The sequence below is a fragment of the Silurus aristotelis genome, assembly GCF_946808225.1.
Source record: "Silurus aristotelis genome assembly, chromosome: 7".
NCBI lineage: Eukaryota > Metazoa > Chordata > Actinopteri > Siluriformes > Siluridae > Silurus > Silurus aristotelis.
This window is the reverse complement of record NC_139580.1, coordinates 5,374,408-5,395,794: the sequence shown is the minus strand read 5'-3', so window position 1 is coordinate 5,395,794 and position 21,387 is coordinate 5,374,408. Positions and strand designations below refer to the sequence as shown.

At 38.6% G+C, this 21,387-nt stretch overlaps 1 protein-coding gene across 1 annotated transcript; it reads right to left on the bottom strand.

Annotated features, from left to right (window-relative positions):
- Positions 1-5,994: 5,994 nt before the first annotated feature.
- Positions 5,995-17,151, bottom strand: mchr2b (melanin concentrating hormone receptor 2b). The gene is made up of 2 exons (XM_083547148.1): positions 16,363-17,151; positions 5,995-8,343 (listed from the first exon to the last, which is right to left on the bottom strand). Exons 1-2 carry the CDS (start codon positions 16,773-16,775, stop codon positions 7,710-7,712), a joined length of 1,047 nt encoding a protein of 348 aa, XP_083403274.1. The 5' UTR covers positions 16,776-17,151; the 3' UTR covers positions 5,995-7,709.
- Positions 17,152-21,387: the final 4,236 nt, after the last annotated feature.

The following is a 21,387-nucleotide window of genomic DNA, read 5'->3' as shown; positions in this document are numbered from 1 at the left end:
TATTTGAACACCTGTCTATCAGCTAGAATTCTGACCCTCAAAGACCTGTTAGTCTGCCTTTAAAATGTCCACCTCCACTACATTTATTATCCTAAATTAGATGCACCTGTTTGAGGTCGTTAGCTGCATAAAGACACCTGTCCACCCCATACAATCAGTAAGAATCCAACTACTAACATGGCCAAGACCAAAGAACTGTCCAAAGACACTAGAGACAAAATTGTACACCTCCACAAGGCTGGAAAGGGCTACGGGGAAATTGCCAAGCAGCTTGGTGAAAAAAGGTCCACTGTTGGAGCAATCATTAGAAAATGGAAGAAGCTAAACATGACTGTCAATCTCCCTCGGACTGGGGCTCCATGCAAGATCTCACCTCGTGGGGTCTCAATGATCCTAAGGAAGGTGAGAAATCAGCCCAGAACTACACGGGAGGAGCTGTTTAATGACCTGAAAAGAGCTGGGACCACCGTTTCCAAGGTTACTGTTGGTAATACACTAAGACGTCATGGTTTGAAATCATGCATGGCACGGAAGGTTCCCCTGCTTAAACCTGCACATGTCCAGGCACGTCTTAAGTTTGCCAATGACCATTTGGATGATCCAGAGGAGTCATGGGAGAAAGTCATGTGGTCAGATGAGACCAAAATAGAATTTTTGGGTCATAATTCCACTAAACGTGTTTGGAAGAAGAAGAATGATGAGTACCATCCCAAGAACACCATCCTTACTGTGAAGCATGGGGGTGGTAGCATCATGCTTTGGGGGTGTTTTTCTGCACATGGGACAGGGCGACTGCACTGTATTAAGCAGAGGATGACCGGGGCCGTGTATTGCGAGATTTTGGGGAACAACCTCCTTCCCTCAGTTAGAGCATTGAAGATGGGTCGAGGCTGGGTCTTCCAACATGACAATGACCCGAAGCACACAGCCAGGATAACCAAGGAGTGGCTCTGTAAGAAGCATATCAAGGTTCTGGCGTGGCCTAGCCAGTCTCCAGACCTAAACCCAATAGAGAATCTTTGGAGGGAGCTCAAACTCCGTGTTTCTCAGTGACAGGCCAGAAACCTGACTGATCTAGAGAAGATCTGTGTGGAGGAGTGGGCCAAAATCCCTCCTGCAGTGTGTGCAAACCTGGTGAAAAACTACAGGAAACGTTTGACCTCTGTAATTGCAAACAAAGGCTACTGTACCAAATATCAACATTGACTTTCTCAGGTGTTCAAATACTTATTTGCAGCTGTATCATACAAATAAATAGTTAAAAAATCATACATAGTGTTTTCTGGATTTTTTTTTTTTTAGATTATGTCTCTTACAGTGGACATGAACCTACGATGACAATTTCAGACCCCTCCTTGATTTCTAAGTGGGAGAACTTGCAAAATAGCAGGGTGTTCAAATACTTATTTTCCTCACTGTATGTACAATATGTACAGCAAATAAATATAAAGGCAATGGCAGTAAAAAAATCTGTTAGCTGGTGAGCAAATACACCAAGAATATATACAATGTGGAATAAAAAAAAAAAAAAGTACTATCTGTATATCTGATCTTGTTTCTCAGCCAGGTACCTGTTTGGAGTCTTCACCATAGATATAAGGAGTAAAAGACTTGTTGTCATTGAGGTATGTTTTTTGAGGTATATTCTTTAAACCGCTGTAATTAATCAGCACAGCGCCTTAATTTAGTATTGAAAAGTCTTTTAATCCCTCCGTTATAATCCGTGCTCAAATTTTTAATCCTGTGAATATAAAAGAAATGACATTGCTCTTTCACAAAGCAAACAGATACGGAGCATCGCCATCCGTCGTGCGTTTCACCTTGACTGGTTTCATTTTTCTGCAGACATTCTTCATTTGAGACGCCTTTATTTCTGATATTTTCCCCCAATAATAGCGAATATTATTCCTTTCCTCAGAACAAGTGACTTATGTTCTTTTCGTTCTATCATCTATAATTGCAGTCTTTGATTTTCCCACGTCTGATGTCAATTTAACAACAGTTCTTTTTCTTCCCACAAACTTTCTTGACCTCCACCGACTCTGAGCATGATTTATCCTGACAAGCTGAATATAAGCTTCTGCCATGTTACAATGTTTTCATAATTCATTCAGGCATTCTGGATCGCCTTCAAACAACATAATTTAAGTGGGACAGGAGTGTTTAGGGAATTAGTAAAATGAATGCCAATCCACAAAAAAGTGGCACTTCCTGCCAAGAAATGATAGGAATTTATTTATATATTTGTGTATTGTCAATATAAATTAATATGATGTATTGCAAAATTCAATTCAAGCTTATCAGGACAGGATGGCATTTTACAGCTGTGTCTGAACAATATCAGTTTAAATGAAGATCAAATCTTTGAGATCAGCGGTCCCCAAACCTTTTGCGCCATGGACTGGTTTAATGTGGTAATGTATTATGTGTTAGCGGCCGGAGCAGCCCCTTTAAGAAGGTAGTGGATGGAGGTAAGACATGTGACCGAGGCATCATGACATGCATCAAGAGTGAGTCATAGACAGATGTGGCGGAGAGAATCCAGTCATTTTCCAAAATAAAACATCGTTCAAAATCAGATAATAAATAAAATGGAAATAATGTAAATTATGTATTCTTTCTGTGCGGCCCGGTACCAATTGACCCACGGGCCGGTGCCGGTTCCCGGTTGGAGACCACTGATTTAGAGCAGCTACTCCAAAAAAAAAAGTCACACTCTAATATTCCTTTTCGATAATATTCAAAATCTTTTCGATAAGCTTCTGCGATGTCGCAACATTTATTCCCGTGCAGTAATCTTTCATCAAGATCTTGTATTGCACAACTGTGCAAAGTCTTCTCCAGCACATCCCAAAGATTCTCAATGGGGTTAAGGTTTGGACTCTGTGGTGGTCAATCCATATGTGAAAAAGATGCCTTGTGCGCCCTGAACCACATAACGTTGCTGAAACGAGACCTGACCAACTGACGCGACCCCAGATCATAGCACTGCCCCCACAGGCTTGTAGGCACTAGGCATGATAGGTGCATCAGTTCATCCGCCCCTCTACTAACCCTGATGCACCCATCACTCTGGAACAGGGGAAATCTGGACTTATCAGACCATATGACCTTCTTCTATTCCTCCAAAATCCAATCTTTATGCTCCCTAGAAAATTGAAGCCTTTTTTTCCGAGTAGCCTCACTGATAAGTGGTTTTCTTACGGCTACACAGCTGTTTAGTCCCAATCCTTGTGCGTGTGGAAATTCTTTTACTTTCACTATTAAACACAGGCGTGAGTTCTACTGTTGTTATTTTATGAATTAGATTTTCCCAAAACTTTAAAGATAGCCGATCACGATCATTCAAGATTTCTTTCCCGAACACTATCCTTCCAGTATTTAATAATGCGTTGGACAGTTCTTAACCTAATTTTTGAAGTTTCGGCAATCTTTAGATGTTTTCTTTGCTTGATGCAGGTCAATAATTCGACCCTTCTGAAACAGATTATCTTTTCCACGACCACAGGACGTACCTTCGACATGGTTGTTCAAGAAATGAGAAGCCACTCACTGCATCAGTTAGAGTTAAATAACAAGTTGCCAGCTGAAACAAAATCATCCATGCAGTAATTATCCAATGGGAGACTTTTACCTGTTTGCTTAGTTAAATCCAGGTGGTGACTTTTTTTTTTTTTTTAAGTTAAAAACTATAGTGCAAAACGATCTAGATTCCCTCAGCTCTATATTCCCTCAGTTTTATATTCCCTTTAGGTTTATATCCCCTGCAGCTCTATATTCCCTCAGCTCTATATGCCCTGCAGCTCTACGTTCCCTCAACTGTATATTCCCTGCAGCTCTATATTTCCTGCAGCTTTATATTCCCTCAGCTCTATATTCCCTGCAGCTCTAAATTCCCTCAGCTCTATATTCTCCGCAGCTCTATATTCCCTGCAGCTCTATATTCCCTCAGCTCTATATTATGTTAGCTCTATTTTTCCCAGGTTTATAGACATCAAACATAGTTAAACTCTTAACCTAATGCTATTTTTGGTTATAATACACTAAGTATCAGGGCAGCTCTTCCCTTGTAGCATACTGTAATACGTTGCTCATTACTGTTGCGTAAAGTACAATAAATGTGCTGTAGCATAATCAGTTCATGTGCTTTAATGAGTTTTCTTTTCCACCAGGGTGGAAAGATTAAATGACTGCACTCATTAAGTGTATTTTCTTTGTAATGTAGAAATTATTCGCCTCAGTTTTGGTCCGGCCATTAATTTGAACTTAAAGAACACGGTGCTGTGACTTTGAGGCCGTAGCATTGTAATTCCCTCTAACAAGTCCTTCAAGCCTTCAGGGCTCTACACTGATCTTTTGGTTAACCTCTGACAGACTGCTTCACCACCAGTTACACCATGTGAGAAAGAAGATACGCAGATAAGAACAAGGCCTCTGAAAAACACCTTTGTTTCGCACGCTTCCTAAAAATCCCCAAAAACAAGAATGCAAGTAATTTCATTAAACAATTGATTCATTGGATATAAAAATTGGTTTATTTCAGTCATAACTAATGTGTTCACATCCAATCAGAGCCATTTCAAGTGTCTTCCTATAGACATGCATTGTATATCTTCCTATAGATATATAGTGTCTTTCTCCCTGTAGTCATGCAATGTCTATCTTTTGAAAAAGACATTCAGCGTCCATCAGCCTATAGATATACAGTGTCCATCTACCTATAGACATGCAGTGTATATCTTTCTTTAGACATATATTGCCTGTCTCCCAATGGGCACACAGCTTGTAAACACACAATGTATAATCTTCCTTTTGACATACAGTGTTTTTCTATCTATAGACATACAGTGGCATATTTATTTTTCCTATAACTCAAATAAATAGCAGTCTTTTTCCATGTAAGGAGCTGTTCCACGCTTTCATCAGTTTGTACAAAAGACCTTTGTCGTTTGCGTGTTGATCTTCACAGAACTTTGTGAAAGCACCTCCAGAAAACTCGCGTTTTTTTTTTTACACAAACAATCGACCCTTTTATATTCATTACTACGTTCTATAAAAAAATACGCGTCACTGACCCACAACTATAATCGGAGGAAATGATAAAAGAAACAATGCCAATTCTTTATCTTCCTTTAAAATAAGACAGAATTCTTAATTATTAGTAAATTAAGTTTGGGGGAGAAACTGATAAAGGGAAGACGTGAATACGTGATTTATTTGTTAGTAAGCAGTTGAGACTTTATGTAGAGAAGTTAATAAACTAACAGCAGAAACTTAGACAATGACGGCATAAAATGAAAATAACAAAAATCCGATCATAAAATTAATTTATCCCAAATTCAGAGGAGGAAAAAAAAACGGAACATTTGTGCTTCAGCAAATAAGCAATGTTGGATGAAGCATTCTGCAAATTCTCCTCCATGCCAACAGAGGGCTACCTTTCCCAGGATTTTAGAGCTTCTTCCTCGGTCATCACACACTTCCAGTTCACCTGCTTTATAAAACACATGGTTCCTCATGTTAATTATGAATCCTTACAGATTTGTTATTTGTACCTCATTCTGAGCCTCGAGTCATGATCTTGTTTGGTCCGTGTGCTGCTTTTTGATTGGTTCTTGAGGACAGTGTGGGAATATGGTTCATCAAGCAAGAGCTAATTAGATATATAGCTTGACCACAGAGGATCAGCATTTAGTTTGTTAGGCCACTCGATGATTTACTACTAGAGATTCACATGCACTTTCTATCTGACCACACATCCTGGTTCAAATTGAGCTGCGGTACAATCGTTTGTTTTGCTGCTTTACAATGTGCCGATTCAGGGCTTTGAAACGTAACATGCTAATGCTAGGGACAGATTTTCCACACTGCCCCTTGGGAGAACATAGGAATGAATAGCAAGTAAACAACAGCAATAATTTTTTTTTTATTTCTTACTTCAAGGGTTAGTGAAAGTAGCCCATGTACCACTTCATAGTATTCAAATGCTGAACCAAACATTGATCTGAATTTTAGTCACAGTGATTACAAGTGCATGTATAAAAGGCAAAGCCAATATGTATATCAAGCTTGTGGTGAGTACATATGATAACATGCATATCTAAAATACTGTAATAAAGACAGTTCACAAATAAACCATATTGTAGAAATACACAAAAAAATGAGACACCTGACTTTTCTAGTCAAAACATCCTACAAGAGCTGCAGTTTTGGAGATGCCCTGACCCAGTCGTCTAGACGTCACAATTTGTCAAACTCGCCCATTTCTCCTGCTTCTAACACGTTAAGTTTGAGGACAAAATGTTCACTTGCTTCCTACTATATTCCACCCACTACCAGGTGCCATGATGAAGAATTAATCAGTTTTTCACTTCACAGCTCATAAGATTATACTGTCATTATGTAATGCCTGGTCGGTGTATTTGCATAGCAAGAGATAGATGATGGTGAGGAGGTGTGTGGGATTAGGACTCTAAAAAAACATGATAAAGGAGTAATGGAGTAGAAATGCTGATGCAATGTTGCAATATGAGGCCAGACTCTGCATTGGGTAAGGATCGATACAATGGTGAGTGTGATGGATTTTATGGCTGTTTTAGTATGAAATTTAAAGCTTTGGTACAGTGTATAGATGCAGAGGTGAGAAAGCTAGACGAGGTAAAAGATTAAAGCACCGCTGCATCATAAGGGTTAAATCCCTTTGCAACTCAATTAGTAGGTATTCTAATGGCATTGTGGGTGTTGAGACTGTTAACCAATTGAAAACAGCCCAACATATGAATGAAATGAAAAAAGGCCATGAAATATATCTGTCACTATTGAAGACCATGTTAATTATAAACATTCATCATTCAGCATTAACTTTTCTTCTTGCATTTACAAAGTGTGAGTCATCGCTGCTGATTCTATTTGCATATATCAACCCCTCTGAAGCCTGAATTCTGATTCTCTAAAATAAAGACCTGATCACACACTTTTATTTCTGCCCCTTTCTTGCACTGCCCAAGTGCCCAAATCCTAAAACCAACTTTAGAATAAACCATAAAACACAAGCCATCAACCTGCACATTTTTTCTTTGCAAGCAATAATTTGCACTGACTTACTAGTAGGCCACGAGTGATGATCTTTGGAGCAAGAACACACAGAAGTGGTTCAAACAATTCCACAAGTTAAGATAATTAGCTCAGAAATATAACTTGATTACTGTTTGTTTTTCTGAAGGTTCAGGTATTGTCCAGTAACATATTTCTTAGAATCCACTGCCAAAATTTGTCATAATCCTGCCATATTCTATTGTGTCCATAGCTCCTTTCCATTACTTTCCAACCAACATGATGGTTTATTCTTATTCTTATTCTTATAACATGACGGTTGCCTTCTTCTGCAGTCTTCACATCCCAACCTCACCCAGATTTGATCATTAGAAGCATTGCATCTATAGGCCACGTTTTACCAGTGTCACAAAGTGGCTTTACTGAAATCCAGATGTAAATTTGGCTCCATAATGAACAAACCTTGAGAAGGTTCAAACAGAGTATTGGAGCAAAAAGCTCTATACACTCTGTGTTGAAGTGGTGTAGAGCAGAGCTACACTTTTACTAAATATGGGTTCCTCAGGGGTTTCTTGGTGAAGCAGGAATGGGTTCTTCCTGACACCAAGACTCTTATGTTATAGGTTGGTAAGGGTTCCAAAAAAAATGTACAGAAGCTATATAATGGTCAGTCGGTGGGCAGTATCAGGACTCATGCTGGAGCATCCTTCTGTCTTCACCGTGGTCTTTGACATATTGCTACGTGTTTCACGTTGACGGCACAGACGCTCACGGTAGTTCTGCGCGAAGATCAGGAGCATGAGTGGGTTGATGCAGCTGTGCGAGTAGCTCAAACAGATGCTGATGTTGTAGGCGTAGACAAAGACCAGCGAGGGCTTTTGGATACCCAAGTTGATGACCTGGATCACGTGATACGGTGTCCAGCACAGCAAAAAGAGCGCAATAACCATCAAAACCATCTTGGTGGCTCTCTTGGCCCACTGAGACTGCTTGCGCTTGACCCGACGCATGGACTGGAATACATGGTACAGAGTGAGCGAGTAGAAGGTGCTGATGATAATGAGGGGCACGAGGAATCCCAGCATCGACTGGTACAGGGTGTACCAGTACATGTCCTGGGGCCCATCGAAGTACATCATGCACAAGCTCGACTGCTCCTTGGAGATTACCTTGGTGTAGATCATGACAGGGATGGTGAGCAGGAAACTGCCAAGCCACACCAGAAGGTTGATCATGACAGTCCACTGGATGGTACGATTCTCTGACATTGGATGGACGATGGCAATGTACCTTATGAAAAATGACCAGAGAAAGAGTTAGCAATTTGGATGCCATGTATTTGTACAATAAAGGTAATATTCAAATCTTTGTATAAAAACCAAGAATTCCTTTATTCTGAGTTTATCCTTGCTCGACAATTTGTGTGTAAATTCTGGAAACCCTGCTAATCCAATATTTATACTCCGCTATCTCCAAGGAAATGGATTGAGCTTTTGAACTGTTTGTTTGATTGAGAATTCTTTAATCCTAATAATGTGCTCTACAGGGTCAGAACACTGGTATAATTTTTGCATTTGCTGCTCACATTTAAGGGGTGGCAGTAAGGGGCTATATTCTTTTTTTTATTTTTTATCGAAATGAATCGCATGATTGTCATGAGTTGATCGCACATTTTTATGTTCTAAATGTACCTTAAATTAATTCTTTTCCAGTTTTTAATACTTGAATCAACATGGCCATATTCAAATATTGATGCTTTAAGCAAATGTATGTTTATCAGTTTATCAGTGAAACCAAAATCAACATAGAGCATGAAGACAAAATATTCATTTAAATGTTTTAAAGTAATTATGGTGGTTTATATTAACGTAAATCATCTGGACATCAAACATAACTTTTGCTATGTTTCCACACGGATGGTTACTGAGGTCTTCTCCTTCTTCTTCTTCTTTCAGCTTCTTCCATTAGGGTTTGCCACAGCGGATCATCCGTCTCTTCTGCACATATCCAAACCATCTCACCCTTGCCTCCCTCACTTTGTCTCCAAAACGTCCTACATGCGCTGTCCCTCTAATAAACTCATTTCTAATCCTGTTCATCGTCGTCACTCCCAACAAAAACCTCAACATCTTCAGCCTGCTACCTCCTGCTCCACCTCCTGTCTTTTACTCAATGCCACTGTCTCTAATCCATACAACATCTCAGGTCTCACCACAGACCTATAAACTTTCCCTTTCACTCTCACAGATACTCTTCTATCACAAATCACTCCTGCTCTCACTCTTCTCCACCCACTCCACCCTGCCTGCACTCTTTTCTTCACTTCTCTAACACACTCTCCATCACTTTGCACTGTTAAACCCCAGGTACCTGAACTCCTCCACCTTCTCCACCTCTTCTCCCTGCAACCGCACCACTCCACTGCCCTCCCTCTCATTCACACACATTCCCCTTTTCCCCAGTGTAGACCTTTTACATATTCGAATGATGTATTGCTCTTATCTGTACGATAAAAAAGACAGAATAAAAAAATGGTTCATTGCCAGATGTGTTGCATCATGGCGGATTTTGGTGTTTGATTTGAGACTTGCCGCATCAGTACAACTAATATTTTAGTGATCAAAAAACATTTTCGTTTGGGGTTCATTTTTTTTGTATATGAGTAAAGAAGGGACGTCATGAATAAATTTGAAGTAAAGTGTGTTGCACTGAAAGTTTTAATTTCACCTCTTTTATATTTAAATATTTATTATTTTAAAATTAACGCGCTGCGTTAATACAATTAGTGCCATTAAAATTAATTTACATTAATGCTTTATTAACTCGTTTATTTTAACAGCCCTAATATATATATATATATATATATATATAAAACTTTAAACTTTAAACTTTTTATTGTAAGTCGAGACATGGCCTAGCCTACCAGCGAGTCTTAAAGAATGGTGATCAGTATGAAGTTGTATAATATAATTTGTTCATTTAACAAATTGCACTATACAATTTAGCGAAAAGGAGCAATTTACACTACTGTAATGTATCGACTTTACTACATATATGTATGTGACAAAGACCATCAGGTCACGAGTGAAGAGCGGAGCCGTACCCACTGTTTTAGTGTACGGTGGTGCTGATAAAAAGAAGAGACAAGAGCTGAAATTGGGTTTTGAAACACCAAATAAACAGAAACACACCTCTAAATAAAAAATTTATTTGATTTTAAAAACCAAGACAACTGAACTGGCCGCTGGTAAGAGAAGGCATCTCATGAGGTGGGAGATGGTTACATCCTGGCAAAGTCCCGAAGTATAATACAATAAAATTTAAATACATCGTGAAAATGTAAATATTTTTTAACACTTTTTTTCATATCGATATGGTCATGGCAAGATCGAAAACTCATACGTTAAACCGTCGAAACTCTGGCGCAAAGTTTTTCGCCTATAAAATATTTTTTGAAATTTGTTGAACAGTTTGCTCAATGTACTCTATCATTCACTCATCTTCACTAAGTGTTTGATCCTGGTCAGCGTTCTGGTGGATAATTAGTTTGAAGGGAAGATCTACTACTACTATAGAGCTCTGACCTTAACCCTACTAAACACCTTTAGTATGAATTGTAACACTGACTGCACCCCAGGACTCTTCACCCAACATGACTTTACTAACATCCCTGTGACTGAATTAATCCCTACAAATCTTCAGAAGCACACTCCAAAATCTAGTGGAACATCTTTCTAGAAGAATTTGAAAACAGCAAATGGGGACTAAATGTAAGTGCACTCTTAGTGCCGGTCCCAAGCCCGGATAAATAGGGAGGGTTGCATTGGGAAGGGCATCCAGCGTAAAAACATGTGCCAAATCGAACATGCGGATCATGAATATGGATAATCCTCTGTAGAGACCCCTAATGGGAGAAGCTGAGAGAAAGTTTAAATGGAAACTAAATGTAGTATGTTTATAAAGCCGCAAACTTTTGACTGATCATCGTAGATTTTCCAGAAGCTTTCCATAAGAAAACACAATTCATAAAAAGTATATACACGAGTTATCACCGTAAAAAAAAAAAAGTAAACAAACTTTAAAAGAAAATGAAAAATCCACAAGTTCCAGAGCGTAAGAAGGAAGATAAGAAGAAAAGGCCTTATAACCCCATGGAGCATAAATGAGTCTGAGGACCAACTGAAAGACCAGTGGCAGGTTAAGGGGTTATACCAATCTTATGTTTAGATGTCTACAACGATTGTTCTATATATTTGACTTCTTATAGACTTTTACTTTTGATATTTTCTATATAAAAGTGCAAACTTGAGGACCTTTACTGATGTCACGGTAAATCAGAAGATTATTACTGTTACTCAACTACAGGAAAGGTTTATTTTATCCATGAGTGTTTTTAAACATGCGTTTTGAAGCCTGAATTACTTTGTTTACTCCGACAGTCACATGCTAAGTGACTTTACACTGCTTGAGGCTGACTTGGGCCTGATATGAACTTGTGGACTTCTTTAAAAAAAAAAAAAAAAACAGGACGACGAAGGAAAAGCGACGAATGAGCCATGCTACATTTAATACACTTAATCCATTATCCGCAGAGCTTTAATCGTTTTCGGTCTGTACTTGTGGAACGCATATCATCGCTGCACCCTCAATTACACTCTCCCTGTGCCTCATGAGCCATTAATTACAATAATGTCTTCTGTTATAATAGAGGCACAGTACAAGAAGGTACACGTTGCCAAATATAGCAGGAACCAGTTCTGAGTCTAATTGCCTGCTTCCTTTTTTCTTCAGAAAATAAATTCCTTCCAGAGTGTGAATGCGGTGTCCTTGGCGAATCTCACGCAGCGTAAGATCATATGCTTCAATAAGAGATGAAATGAAATGCACATGACCCGTCCGACCGAACGGGCCCTATCTGCGTCCGTAAGAGGCGCGGCGAGCGAAGAGCTCAGGGCTTAGCGCCACCATGAAATGTTATCATATTATAGGGGAGTTATTAAAGCGTCTCTTTCTTAACGCTCTCGGGACATCACATGCTCTCCAGCTTTGTTGTGGAAGAAACTTGCAGAGCTACTTCTGATGCAGCGGAGTGAAAAGTATGCACAGCCTTAGGATACTATCGGGAAAAAATGTGTAGATCATTGAAGTTAAATCAGAGATTCTGCATTTTGGGGTCTCATTGTGAATATCTGTTTCCAGCATACGTATTTACATGACCAGATGTTCCACGTTGTTTTCATTGAAAAATCTTCCGTTAGCATGAATAACAGCTTTACACACACTCAGAATCCGGACAGTGCATTATATATATATATATATATATATATATATATATATATATATATATATATATATATATATATATATATATATATATATATATATATAATATATAAAACTATATTATTAGTTTATTAGAGTAGAGTTTATTATGTAGGATGTTATGGAGACAAGGTGAAGGAGGCGAGATTGAGATGGTTTGGACATGTGGAGAGGAGGGACATGGGGTATATCAGTAGAAGATTGCTGAGGATGGAGCCGCAAAGAAGGAGGTTTATGTATGTGGTGAATTATATAAATATATATATATATATATATATTGAATATATATAAATTATAATGAGATTCCCTGGTGGTCTAGTGGTTAGGATGCGGCGCTCTCACCGCTGCGGCCCCGGTTCGATCCCCGGTCAGGGAACCTACCCCAGCCATTAGGGTTGCAGAAGCCTTGGTGCCGGTCCCAAGCCCGGATAAATGGGGAGGGTTGCATTAGGAAGGGCATCCAGCGTAAAAACATGTGCCAAATCAAACATGCGGATGGTCCGCTGTGGCGCCCCCTAACGGGAGAAGTTAAATATAATTATAATATATATAAACATAAACTTTGCCTTTTATTTTTATTCTGTTGCTCATTGTTGGGCTTCTTCTAATTCTTTTTAGACATATACTTTCTCATCGATCTCACTTAATCAGCCATAAATAAAATGCTTCTAAATCGGATTTGCTGAAACTAATTCTTTTTTTACTTAATGTACATAACTCAGTGCTGAGCATCGATCTTAGCTCTTCTCTTTTCCGGGTTGCTGTGGTTCCTTCCTGGTGAATTAGTGAGTTAAAATGGTAAAAGTTTAAACTGAATCGAATAACATTGATTTATTGTGAAACTGGTGTCATAAACATCACTATTATGCCTTTTTGAGAGTTTTACTTTATATATATATATATATATATATATATATATATATATATATATATATATATATATATATATATATATTATTATTATTATTATTTTTTTAACTTGTGCTTTCTTTTCATTTTTACGGCCTGTTGAACATCGTAAAACTCCACACTTGTGGTATAAAGTGCCCTGTGGTGAAGTTTTGCTGGCTGCCTTGATTAATGAAACAGATTGATGCCAGAAACAGTTAGATTTTTTTTTACATTTGTTACACTGAGCCCCTGCATGTTTCTTCAGATTTAGTCCCTATTGGCTTCTATAAAAACCTCTATTGTTCTGGGAAGAGGTTCTACTAGATATTGTGGAGATTTGTGGAGATTCATTAATCCACAAGGGTGTTAGTAAAGTCAGGTACTGATGTTGGTGAGGTGAGGAGACCTGGGGTGCAGTCAATGTTCACATTCATTCATGTTCAATAGGGGTGGCGCTCTATAGCAGGAGATCTTTCATAATATTGTCATGCTGGAACATTACTGGGAGCCACCAGTAATTTTCTGAGGTCACTCCTGCTCTTGTGGCTGAATGAGCAAACCCCCATAAAATCTGTAGGAAAGCCTTCTTGAAAACGCTTCCATAGCTTCTGTCTGTCACAGCAATCACGTGCAATGATGTCATTATATAGCTGAAGTCAGTTAATTGGACCAGATTTGGCTGGAGACATCAGGTCAGAATCTTCACAGACGTTCATAGAGCTTTTATGTTATTTATGTTATGTTATTTATGTTATTATGTCTGATTAACAAACTGTTGACCACAACGGCAAGGGGCATGAAAGTTTGTCAGATCAAATGCTCAACATTCAGTTCCTACTAAAGAGACACTTGGGTGGATGGACAGAAGGACAACCTGAAAGAATAATGGCTTCATGTCTCAAGCTACATTCTTATCAATCTGGATAAATCTGAAACATTTAAAAACGCTGTTTTTTGCATACTTTCCAAAATCAATGACCTGTTTTTAGTCACGTGATGCAGTCATGTGACCCCCTGATTTCAGAAATCAACCAAGATGGTGGATGATGATAAGCTGCAAACCGCATCGATCCAGAGAGACAGAAATGAAATAAACATCAGCCTGAACAAATGCAGGCTGAAGCCTCTTACATATTTTAACATTCAATTCAACTTTTGTTGCCAATGGATATTATCCTGAAGCAGCTTTACAGGATAAGAGGAACCAGATTTAAAAGAGAATCCATTCTTATGTGAGGGACACCAAATATGTTCATGTCCTGTTCATGTCAACTAGAATGCTAAAAACCAGTCATCAAAATCAGGAACCATCCTCAGCTGCAAGTGGCCTTCAATAGTAAAATTTGCCTCACAGACGGAGCCACATTGGTCGTACCTCGAAAGCATGAAGCATGCTGTAATCCCTCAGACGCTCTGGTGTTCATCATGACCACTGACCCCTACAACACTGAGCATATTCATGAATTCTCAGAGCATCTTTTTACAGCACCATAGAGTGGAGATATGTGGACTGGGAGTTTGAGAAAATGTCAAGTCTCACTGCTCTTTTTAGAAAAACGAGCAGCTGCCCACTCGCCCTGAGGTTTTTACCACCTTTTTTAAGCTTTTTCAAACCAATCGATTCTTTTTTTCTCAGCCTGGGTGGTGAAGCTCTATAAGCAGATGTCTGCACCTGGTGGATGTTAGATGTAAAGACAGCACTGATATACAGTACCAGTCCAGTACCAGTACTTCTACGTAAACTTGCACACAGGCTGGTAGGTTGTTCCAAACATCTCAGAGAACTAACCACCGATCTTCTGTGGATGTATTCTGCCTCAAATCTATTAATAAACTTTGAAAGTATTCTTTGAACTTGAGTACTGTCTTTCTCTCTCTCTCTCTCTCTCTCTCTCTCTCTCTCTCTCTCTCTCTCTCTCTCTCTCTCTCTCTCTCTATATATATATATATATATATATATATATATATATATATATATATATATATATATATATATATATATTACTATTATTATTCCTTTGTGTGTAGTTGGACCTTCTTATTAAATAATGTTTGACAAACATATAATTAAATACAGATTAATCAGATTAATTTAGTTAATAAAACCATCAATAAACGGGTTGAATAGTGAATAAGTAAACAAATTAACAACAGATAAACAAGCAAATAAATAACTAAATATATTACAAATAAATACTACAGGCATAAACAACAAATGAGATATGAATCATCTCTGCTCTTGGCTTATGTAATAATAATAATAATAATAATAATAATAATAATAATAATAATAATAATAATAATATTAATTACAGACATTCTTTTTTATATAAATATTGCTTTTAATTTCATAGAAAAATGGAAACTCTTGTTGGTCGTAAACAAAGAAAAAATTATTAAATAAAACATTTTATAAAATAACAATAAGGAAGAAATAAATATTTAAAAGAATAAAAAGCGTTAGTTATATTTTTATAACCTATACAATGAAATGTATCCTGTTTAGATGCATTAGTCTGTTGCTTGTTAAAAATAAACAAGTAAATAATAAAAAAATATTTTATATTTTATTATATAAAAATCATATTGAAGCAAATCTTTTGTCTGTTTAAAATAAATAAATAAATACATTATAATTAAATAAATAAATAAATAAATAAATAAATAAATAAATAAAAGTTTCATTATTACCTTGTTTACTTGGCCTGCATCTGATCAGGACACCGTTTATTTTAGACCTTCTCTTTCTTTCTTTCTTTCTTTCTTTCTTTCTTTCTTTCTTTCTTTCTTTCTTTCTGTTTTTATTAATAATTTATTTAATTGTTTAATTGAAGTCCACTCCTGTCTAGTTAGAAATATATATATATATATATATATACAGTATGTGTGTGTGTGTGTGTGTGTGTGTGTGTGTGTGTGTGTGTGTGTGTGTGTGTGAGTGTGTGTGTGTGTTTGCGTCTCAGGTGTGATTAGTTTGTAAAAGTTGAATCTTAAGGAAGAGAAGATTTTTTTGAGATTTTACGTCTGTGTGTCTGTGTGTGTGTGTGTGTGTGTGTGTGTGTGTGTGTGTGTGTGTGTGTGTGTGTGTGTGCACACCTGTCGATGCAGAGCACAGTGACGATACCCACAGTGGTGAATTGGCTGCTGACGTCCACCACCACCACGGCTTTGCACATGAAGGCGCCGAAGACCCAGCTGCGCTCCCACACCAGCTGATGGATGTTGAAGGGCATGACGAGCAGGAAGAGCAGGTCGGCCACTGCCAGGTTCAGCACGTACACGTCCGACACCATGCGCTTCTTGCACGTGGCCACAGCGTAGATCACGAGCGCGTTGGCAAACACGCCGACCGCGCACAGGAGCCCGTACACGGTGGGGAAGACGTGCGTAAAAGGCGCCGCCGCGTCGCCGTCGGACGCCGAGAGGTTCGCGCAGGGCAGAGAGCCGTTGTGGAGCGCGTCGGGGTCGCACGACCACGCCGCTGCCGCCTCCGACGACTCGTTCAGCATCTTTACCGGAAATCAGCTACCCGAGGAGCGAAAGATACCCGCTTTAATGGGCTGAAGGAGACACGAGGTCTCCAACCACGCGCATCGGAGACATGGCAAGAAGTTTTGCACCACCTTATCACCAACCAGAGAGAGACTGATCTTTCACTGCATGCTCAAATGCCTTTTGTTATATGTCAGCTGAGGAGTGTGTGTGTGTGTGTGTGTGTGTGTGTGTGTGTGTGGGCGTGATCTTGAACCATCTTTGCGCAAACACGCACCAGTTTCTGTTTGAGAGCATTTAATTTCCCTCTTCAAATCTCAGCCACATTAACTATCTATCTTTCTATCTATCTATCTATCTATCTATCTATCTATCTATCTATCTATCTATCTATCTATCTATCTATCTATCTATCTATCTATCTATTAAAAGTATTGGGACACCAGGCTTTTCCAGCCATGTTTGGATACATTACATTTGCGGCATTTGGCAAATGCCCTTACAACCAAACAGCTGAGGTTTAAGGGCCTTGCGCAAGGGCCCAGCAGTGGATGCTTGGTGGTGCTGGGATTTGAATTTGTGATCTTCCAATCCAAAGTACTATGCCTAAACCACTGAGCTACCACCTCCCAGTAACTGGTTGGAGGTACACAACTGTATTGAGGTGTTTGGATGCTGGAGCATGGAATTTCCCCTTCTGAAGATCTTCAGTGGACACATTTGGGATGAATGTGAATGCTGACTGCACCCCAGGCCTCCTCACCTCACCTACATCAGTACCTGACTTTACGTACAACCTAGTAGCTGAATGAATTTCACTAAATGTGGATTAATTATTAATAAATAATAATAATAATAATAATAATAATAATAATAATAATAATAATACTTTAATAATAATATCGCAGACCCTTAAATTAACACTAAAAAGAATTATCTTAAATGTATCTTGTTATTAATCATCATAGATTGTTATTGTTATGCGCCTAAAATCTGCACCGTGTCATCACTAGAGTGTATCCCAAAATACACTAATGGGTGTGGTCACTATGGTAACCCATGGTACTGTTTTGTAGTTATTGTAAACAAGACATAAAAGTTATAGAGTTATAAATCAATCTGAGGGTTTTTTTCCCTATCAAAGAAAAACACAAAAAAAAAAACTAAGTTTTCCACAAATTAAAGTAATAAAAATAAAATAAAAAGAACGCAAAAGGAGAAAGAAAGATAGAAAGAAGGAAGAAAAGATTAATTCTATAAAAATAATTGTTATAAAAACAAACAAGTAAATAAAGAAACAGATTATTTTAAAGCAATTTTCTCTATTGTTTCTTTATTGTTTAATTATTTAATTGTTCACTTTTTGTACTTGAACAAATCTCAATATTTTCTTTCTTTTTTTCTTTCTTTATATTTATATAGAAATTTATATAAAAATGTATATATATTAGAGAGAGAGAGAGAGAGAGAGAGAGAGAGAGAGAGAGAGAGAGAGAGAGAGAGAGAGATGATTGAAAAGTGTTTTTGCTTTGTGCTTTTCTTGGACATGTATCTCTACAGGATACCTTTTATCACAAGCTATCTAAGAGATTTAAGAGACTTTGGTCTTAACAGGGGGGCAAACACTTTTTCACACAGGGCCATGTAGTTTTGGATTTTGTTTTCCCTCAATAATAAAAACCTTCATTTAAAAAAGGCATGTTGTGTTCACTTGTGTGTATCTTTTACTCATATTTAAATTAGTTTGATGATCTGAAACATTAAAGTAAAGAAACCAGGAAGGGGGCAAAAACTTTTTTTCGCCACTGTACAGGATTTCACAGATGTTTCCAATTAGCCAACGTTGCTTTGATTGACAAGGGAGTGAGAATATGCTCCGCCCATTAGAGCAGCATGGACTCAAGGCCCCAAGAATGGCAACGTGACCTTCCAATCAGTAACCCAGAGCCTTAACCACAATATTATATGATGTTATATGGTGCAGCTGTGGCTCCAGTGAAAGGAGACTTGTTGAGTTGTGTCCATTGGGTTTCTTGACTTCTCAGCATTATGAGTTTTTATTGTGTGTGTGTGTGTGTGTGTGTGTGTGTGTGTGTGTGTGTGTGTGTGTGTGTGTGTGTGTGTGTGTGTGTGTTTTTTTGTTTTTACAGCATGAATAAAACAATTATAAGTACCTGTTTACTTATCGACATCCTTCTTTATTCGCATCTGTTCATCATTTCGCGTGAATTCTTTACCTTTTTGTGACTGAAGCTCTGGTGCATTCGGATTTGTTTCTTATTTTAATCATGGACCACATTTCTTGTGATTGAAAGATGTTTAATTTTTCACAGTGATTGTTATGTTGTGAAATTCCCACATTTATAAAGCATCTGTAATTGGGCTTGTTTTTTTATGTTAATATGAGATGGTAATATCATATACTGTATACTGTACATGTGCTTGTTCCCCTTTCTCCAGTATAATAACCTCCTGGGAAAGCTGTCCACAGCATGGATCGTTCAGAGACAAAACCATGAATAAGATCAGACACTGATTGTCAGGGGTTTCTGGTGATATTACAATTCTTTTCGAAGGTGTTTAAATGGGGTGAGGTCAAGGCTCCCTGCAGAGCACTCTAGTTGTTCCATTCTCACTTTGTACACGGGGACATCCTTATTGAGGTCAAGTAAAGTAGAAGTTGTAATGCTATGCTAAGGCGTAAATGCTATGCATTTGTGTGCGTTGGGGAAGAACTACATATGGGTGTGATGGGCAGGGTTGCAGATCACAAGAGGTGGTAAGAGAAAAAACTCCCAGAGACAACATAGGGAAGAAACATTAAGAGGTTAAGAGGCGCCCATTTGCTTCTGGGCTAGTAAGATTTGAATTGTCCACCGTAAAGGAATCATTACCGGCACATGATTGGATTTGGAAGGCAAACGTGAAACAATATATTGATACCTTTTTAAAAAAAGATGGCCGCAGCCCTATTAGCAAATACGAGGTGGTATAAAAACGTTTTCAGACGAGCACTGTTTAAAAGAAAATAGTTTATTTATCTATGATTACACACTATCACCTTCAAAATAGTCCCCTTGCACTGCAATACAGCGTTCCTGCCACTTCTGATATGTGTCCTAAGAGTCTTCTTTTTGAAGCGTGTCAAGCACCTTCTGTCAAAACGACGTACCTGGCGCTGAATCTGGCAAGGGTTCGGAAGTGAGATTGTGTTTTTCCAGTGATAACCTGTGAAGAGAGCAGACGTGTTAACGTACGCGGTCAGAATAACATCAGTTGCACAGCTGTACACAGGACGATGTTTTTTAGCACACTGACTTACAAAGGTCGGTGCTCCCTGTAACTGTGCGTGCAGCCTTGTGCTGCCATCTGTTACCATGTTACAGAACTAGACTCGAAACCTTTTTTGTGATCCCACCCTGTTGTAACATCCTTCTCATTTATGTCATATGGGAGACTCCCTTTTCTAGAGGATTTTACTATTTAAACAAAAGAGCAGTTAAGGTCCTTGCGCAGGGACCCTGCAATGGGTGGTACCCCTTTCCCTCTCGAACTGAACAAATATTGTGGACTAGAAGTGTGCCTTGCCCTTAAGTGTACTTCAGTCCTCTATAAAGCCCATGTTATTTCAAGCCCTTTCCAAAGGCCATCCATCAATTCTGTGAAAATAACCCCTAAAAAACAACCCACCATTGGCTTTTTATTGCAAGAGGAAAAAGTATGATGGCATTGGACATCACTTTCAAGATAAATATCATTTATTAGATCTCACACACATCCCCCCGGTCCTCTCCTCCTACTGAATACTCAAAAGAAAAAGATAATACTAATAAAGCAGAATTTATAGCTGTCTCTTTAAAGACCAAAAAGGTATGACATGTTTGAACTCTAATGATGTCTACAGAAGAGATTAGTTAGAGATAAAGCACAAGAAAAACAATGTGCGCCGAAATGGGAGTCTCAGGAAATGACTTTTGAGTTCTTGCTCTCTGGTCTGTTTTTGTTCACTTCCTGTTCTCCAGAGACGCCCTCAGAAAAGAGAGAGCAACATTACTGGGTCTCAGCGCTTTGAGAACGCGTTCATCAGATCCCCTTGACAGCACATCAACTGTTCGCGGATTAATCAGGAAATAGCCCATGACCCGGTGGGAATGCACTCGAAGGGCTGCCCAAGTCCCAAAGCGTGCTAGCTATGGAATGTCGAACCCACCTCGAAAAAGTGCATTCCGTTGAGCTCGCTGGCCTTTTAGCGAAAGCAATTCACAGTTTAGCAGAGGCAATTGGCACCCTCTTTAATAACCCGATAAAGCTCACAGACAATTTTCACAGTCCATGGATTAGCATGCAATTTACGCCCGTGCCTGTCGCCTGCTAATCTCTCTGTTCTCTCCGTTCAAGTTAATTTGCCAGACTGGCATGCTTTAAGCGAGGATGTGCACTGAAATGAAATGTTCCAAATGTTCCGAACGAGGATTGCTCTTTTTTTCCCCTAAAACCCTACCTACTGTACTGTATGAGTCAGCATAAGCCTGAATCTGATCCTTTTCGATAACACAAACATCCCTTGTTCTCTCTCAGAGCCTTGATCTGATTTTTGTTATGAACTCTTTATCTAAAGGTTGTGTTTCA

Coding starts and splice junctions, on each gene's coding strand:
- mchr2b (XM_083547148.1), bottom strand. CDS start 16,775: ATGCTGAACGAGTCGTCGGAGGCGGCAGCGGCGTGGTCGTGCGACCCC. Junction 8,344..16,362: donor ACTGTGCTCTGCATCGACAG/GTGTGCACACAC, acceptor ATTTTTCATAAG/GTACATTGCCATCGTCCATC.